At 52.8% G+C, this 6,360-nt stretch overlaps 1 protein-coding gene across 1 annotated transcript; it reads left to right on the forward strand.

Annotated features, from left to right (window-relative positions):
* Positions 1-1,013: 1,013 nt before the first annotated feature.
* On the forward strand, positions 1,014-1,979 carry LOC141732309 (olfactory receptor 14J1-like). The gene has a single exon (XM_074561087.1). It carries the CDS (start codon positions 1,065-1,067, stop codon positions 1,977-1,979), a length of 915 nt encoding a protein of 304 aa, XP_074417188.1. The 5' UTR covers positions 1,014-1,064.
* The last annotated feature ends 4,381 nt before the right edge of the window (positions 1,980-6,360 follow it).

Below are 6,360 nucleotides of genomic sequence, written 5' to 3' on the forward strand. Positions count from 1 at the left end.
GCTTCAGAGGAACTCTGCCTCCTGCCAGTGCCAACTCTAACCCTGCCCAGTGAGCTTCTGCCCTCAAGGACGTGGGATCCAGGGAAGCAGCTGCCTCATCCGTGGCCAGAGCTGCAGCAGAAGGGACTCTCCTGAGCACCCTCTGTCCCTCCCAGGCCTTGTCTCCCTTTGGCAGAAGCATCGGGGCATTTCTCCTTGCTTCTCCACCCATCCCTGCTGCTGCTGTTGCTCTTGTTTTCAGTCTCTCTGGGGTGGGGGCTTCAGCAGCCGCTCAGCAACTGACTCTGCAGGTCCTGCCATGCAGATGTGTCCCTGGTGCCCAAGGCCTCTTCTAACCTCTGGGTCTCTAGGCAATGCAGTCCATGGGGTGGGGATAACGTTAACTCTCCACAAAGGGCACCCCATCTTCTGGGCATCCAAAAGCTGACAGCTCTTCCCTGGGGAGGGGAATTTGGAGATCTGCACTTTGGAACTGGACTCCTCTGCTCTCCATGGGATCATCCTCCAGACAAAAGCGGTGCTGGCAAAAAGCAGCCGAGAGCAGGACGGATGGAGAGACCAGCTCTCCTCCTTCTGCACTAAGGGTCTGTCCTACTCCCTCCCAGGACTCTCACAATAGCACTCATAGGGTAGCAAAAATGCGGATTTCTACCTTCAAACATGACTCCTCAAGTGGGACAGGGGTAACAGGAGCAAAATAAACAAAACAACCCCCCCCAGCTCTGTTCTGCAGCCAGGGGAACTGGGAGTGACGGTGGTCAAAAGCTCTTTTATATCAGGGATAGATTTAACCTGCGATCACTCCTGGCTCCTCTCTGCCTCTTGCTCCACAGCATGACTGAGTCCTCTGGAGCCCACAGCAGAGTCCCCTGCTCCCCATTGCACCCTCAGCCAGCACAAACCAAGCATCACACCAGGATCTGCACAAACGCCTTCCTGGACGGACGGAGGTCATTTGGGGGGCCTTAATGTGACCAATGCAACAGGTTCTACTCGGACGCGTCTGTCCTAACTCTTCACTGTCTTTTCCTCCTTGGACAGGCCACCATGTGCAGAGGGAACAAATGTCCAACGGCAGCTCCATCACCCACTTCCTCCTGCTGGCATTCGCAGACGCGCGGGAGCTGCAGCTCTTGCACTTCTGGCTCTTCCTGGCCATCTGCCTGGCTGCCCTCCTGGGCAATGGCCTCATCATCACTGCCGTAGCCTGTGACCACCGCCTCCACACCCCCATGTACTTCTTCCTCCTCAACCTCGCCCTCCTCGACCTGGGCTGCATCTCCACCACTGTTCCCAAAGCCATGGCCAATTCCCTCTGGAACACAAGGGGCATCTCCTACTCAGGCTGTGCTGCCCAGCTCTTTCTCTTTCTCACCTTGTTGGCAGCAGAGTTTTATCTTCTGACAGTCATGGCCTACGACCGCTACGTTGCCATCTGCAAACCCCTGCACTATGGGTCCCTCCTGGGCAGCAGAGCTTGTGTCCACATGGCAGCAGCTGCCTGGGGCAGTGGCTTTCTCCATGCTCTGCTGCACACGGCCAATACATTTTCAATACCGCTCTGCCAAGGCAATGCCCTAGACCAGTTCTTCTGTGAAATCCCCCAGATCCTCAAGCTCTCCTGCTCAGACTCAGACTATCTCAGGGAAGTTGGGCTTATTCTATTCAGTGCCTGTTTATTCTTTGCCTGTTTTGTTTTCATTGTGGTGTCCTATGTGCAGATCTTCAGGGCTGTGCTGAGGATCCCCTCGCAGCAAAGACGACACAAAGCCTTTTCCACGTGCCTCCCTCAGCTGGCCGTGGTCTCTCTGTTAATCAGCACTGCACTATTTGCCTATCTGAAGCCCTCCTCCATCTCGTCCCCATCCCTCGATCTGGTGATGGCTGTTGTGTACTCGGTGGTGCCTCCAGCAGTGAACTCCCTCATCTACAGCATGAGGAACCGGGAGCTCAAGGATGCCCTGAGGAAACTCATCTGATGGATCCTGAGGCAGTAACAATAATGGGCCTCCTGTTCTCTGTGTAGATCCAAAGGTTTATTCTAGGCCAGGTTTTTGCCTTTGTTTTTTCTCTGATAATCATCCTTTGAGGTAGTTCTTTGGGTTCACAGCACTTCTCTTGAGGATTTGTCCTGTTGTGTCTGATCCTTGAAGAACAATGTGTCACATGTTACCTCCCTAATAGCATATCTGCAATAAAAGGGGATCTCCTGAGGATGATGTCTGAAGACTGGGCTCTCCTTTAATAAAGTTGGGGCTAAGAACAAGCCCAAGGTATTGGACTTTCCAAGCATCTTTCCACCTTGTTTTCTCCTTGTCTTTGGGGGAATAATCTCGACGAATCACTGAGATTAGTGAGATACCAAGCACTTAGTTGAAGGCTCTCTTCGTGGTGTCCAAGATCAGTGGAAATAGTACATGAGTGACCAGTCCCATTCCTCAGGCTGTCACAGGTATGATGGCAGATATCAGTCCATGTAGAAAAGACAGGACGCTGGAGTGGTCAGGAAAAGAGGGGAACACCCCTTGTACGCTGGGGTGGGAAGTGAATGATTTCCAAGAGTTTAAGTCTCAGAGATTAGGTCCCTCCAGAACAAATAACTACAGCCAGGTACCCACAAGCCAGGACTCTGCAGGGCCGTGGGAGGCAGTGAAGATGCAGCGGGCAGAGGGAAGGGAGACTGGAGAGATGCGGGAGCTGCCTGAGGAGCCCCAGGGCCAGGACTCTCCTGCTGTCCTGGGGAGCAGGGCAGGCGGGGAGGCAGAGGGGGGCAAAGGCAGTTTGGGCTGGGGATCAGCTGCAGCTGAAGGCAGGAGAGCCAGAGAGTGAGTGGCCTCTGCTGGCCCTTGGGGCCAGCTCCAGCCCTGGGGTGATGGGGAGGCTGAGAGCCCTCTCTGCCCCCAGCAGCTGCGGTGCCCGTCAGAGGGGCTGGGGCTGTGGGGGGAGTGCCCAGAGCTCTGCAGTACCCTGTGGGGAGCACTGCTGTGGGGCCAGCCCAGACCAGGGGGGCTCTTTTGGGCTGGGCTGGGGAGAGGGCAGGGTTGGTGGGAGAGAGCCAGAGAGGGTCTGCAGTGGTGTGGGAAGTGCCGAGGAGAGGAAAACCCCAATGTTAGTGGAGCTCTGCGACCATGCAGGGTGAAGACACTCTCTAGTGGGCATGTGGGGCAGAGCCAGGTCTCCTGGAGAAGGAAGCAAGTCATCAAAGGTGCAGGAGAGAGGAGCTGGTCGGTGCCATGTTCCCTGGCTACCCTGAAGACACTGCCCCTTGGCATGGGGAGGGGAGCTGACAAGTGGGTGTCTGCTGGGGGTGGTGGCTCGGAGGGCAGCCATGGGGACTGTGCGGGTGTGGACCTCTCTCCACCTCATGAACGCACCCTGCTCTAGGTAGTGCCTGCACTGCAGGGCTGTGGGGCCGTGTTGGGCAGTGGGGCTTGGCCAGTGCTGACTCCTGGTGATGATGTCCTCTGATCACCACATGCCTGTCTGCTGACAGCTGCATTATGAAGCCCTGATGAGGGACAGATCCGGCCTGCAGCTGGCAGCTGGGCCATGGATCAGTGGTTCTTGGCACACCTCCTTGCTCTCAGGCACAATCTTATGTGGCCACACTCCACCATTTTATTTGTGACTTTCGTCTTCTCCATCTGCTGTATTTACTTCATCTCCATTGATCGTAAAGTTGAACCCTACCCCAGGTCATTGACAAGTGGAGCAGCACAGGAGTCTTTTCTGCATCCTCTGCAATTTATATCGTTTGCTTTTAGAAGGTAACCTGGAGGAAGCAACCCTGCTCGGGTCTGTTGATGACACGTAGTTGGGAGGACCATTCATAGAATCACGAATCATAGAATCGTACAACGGTTTGGGTAGGAAGGGGTCTTAAAGATTATCTAGTTCCAAACCCCCTGCCCTGGGCAGGGACTCCTCCCACTAGACCAGGTGGCTCAAAGCCCCATCCAACCTGGCCTTGAACACTCCTAGCAACGGGGCATCCACAACTTCTCTGGGCAACGTATTCCAGTGTCTCACCACCCTCACAGTAAAGAACTTCTTCCTAATATCCAACCTAAATATACCATCTTTCAGTATAAAACCCTTGCCCATTGTCCTATCACTACACTCCCTGATAAAGAGTCCCTCCCCAGCTTTACTTTAGGTCCCATTTAGGTACTGGAAAGCCACTAGAAGGTCTCCCTGGAGCCTTCTCTTCTCCAGGCTGAAAAACCCCAACTCTCTCAGCCTGTCTTCATAGCAGAGGTGCTCCAGTGCTCTGACAATTTCTGTGTCCCTCCTCTGGACTCACTCCAACAGGTCCATGTCCTGCAGTTCCGGAGCCCCAAACATAAGAAGGACCTGGACCGGTTGCCTTCAGGCCTGTTCCTGTTCCTTCAGGATGCCCTTCAGAGAAACCCTAGACGTCACAGGGACGCCTTGCCAGAAACCTCCTGAAATTCAACAAGAAGTAGTACTGGGTCCTGAACTGGGGATAGACCAGTCCCCTCCAGTGATACGGGCTGGGGATCATCAAGTGTCCAGGGCTGTATGAACAGGAGCCTCTCCGAAAGGAGGAGGGAAGTGTTTATCTCCCCCTCCTCATCACTCATTAGATCACATGCACAACACAGGGTCAAGTTTTGGGCTCCCAGTATAAGATGTTAATAACTGGGAGCAAAATCAGTAGAGGGCCATGAAGATGCTCCAGGTCTGGAGCACTTCCCTGCAAGAAGAAGCTGCAGAACAGGGCATTTTCATACTCTAAGATGGTGGGGCCGTGGGACCCTTATAGCAGCCTGTCAGTCCCTACGGAGAGGTTTTCAGGAAAATGGATCCAACTTCATCATTGTGCTGCTTGGCAGAAGGAAAACAGACAAAATCTTGATGAAGTTAAAATAAGAAAGCTTCAGGCTGGAGATAAGGAAAACCTTTTTTCCCATCAGGGCAGACAAACATGGGAGCAGGTTGCCCAGAGGGGCTGCACTGTCTTCATCCTTTAGTATTTTTAATTCCTTACTGGATAAATTCCTTAGCAACCTGGTCTGATCCCATAGCTCATCCTGTTGGGAGCACCAGCTACAAGCAGAGACCTCCTGAGGTGCCTAAATGCTGACTAATGCGGATTTCTTCCCCTCTCTCTCTCCCCTTGATGATGGTGGGGGAAGCGCTTGGGTTCCCTATGACCATGGAAGTGAATGAGATGCCAGTACAGTCAGATCAACAGCCGCTTCCTTCTCCTGCTGCAGGCAGCGTTGCTCACATGCAGGGCTGCCCCACAGGTACCCCCTAACAGCCCTCATCGAATCCATTGCTTCACTTTTCATTCCCTTTTCCACTCTTTTCCCCCTCTCAAGTTCTTCTCTTGGACCATCCTCATCCCCTCCAATACAAACAGACAAGTCCTTTTCACTGCTTCCTTTCTTTGTTCTTCCCTTGGTGTTTCTGAGATGGTGACAGTGGCACTTTCCACCTTTGACATGACTTGATTACACTAGGAACCCCTTTCCTTACCTCTGCTGTCCTACAGCTACTCAAGTTGGGAGAGGAACCAGGACTCAGGATGAGCCATAAATAATGAACCTTAAATACTGACGTGCTAGAGCTTCAGTGCACAGGGACCTTGAGACACCTGGGGACATGGCCAACAGAAACCTCCTCAAGTTTTCCAAGGAGAAGGGGCAAAGTGGGAGAGTACCAGGTGAGGAGTGAGTCTGAGGAGAGGGGCCTGGGCATTTTGAGGGATGCCATATGAGGCTCTGGTAAAGGCTCAGCACCATTAAGGCCAGCTGCATATGGGGTGGTGTTAGAAGGACCGTGGACACCCAGACAAGGGTAGGTATTGTCCCCCTCGACTCGGCACTGGTGTGGCCACATCTGCTCTCCTAGTATCCCAGAATGGTTTGGGTTTGAAGGGACCTTTAAAGATCATCTAGTTTATTCCCTTCTTTTCAGAGAAATCTTTCGTGAGATCAGGTTGCTCAAAGCTCCCTCCAACCTGTCCTTTGTCACTTCCAGTGATGGGTCACCCACAGCTTCATGCAGCAACCCTTTCCAGTGCCTCACCTCCCTCACTGTGAAACATTTGTTCCTTATATCCAATACAAATCTTCCCTCATTCAGTTTAAAACCATTGTCCCTTGTCCTGGCATTACTGTCTCTGGTAAAATGTCTCTCTCTCTCTTCCTTTTAAGCCTTCTTTAGGTATTGAAAGGCCACAGGAAGATTTCCTCTGAGCTTTTTGTTCTCCAGGGTGAATAAGCCAGCTGTCAGCCTTTCTTCATAGGAGAGTTATTCCAGCCCTCAAGTTGTTTGTGTGATCCTTCTCTTGACCCTCTTTTACAGGTCCATGTCCTTTTTGTGTTACGG

Source organism: Larus michahellis, chromosome 17, assembly GCF_964199755.1.
Source record: "Larus michahellis chromosome 17, bLarMic1.1, whole genome shotgun sequence".
Taxonomy (NCBI): Eukaryota; Metazoa; Chordata; class Aves; order Charadriiformes; family Laridae; genus Larus; species Larus michahellis.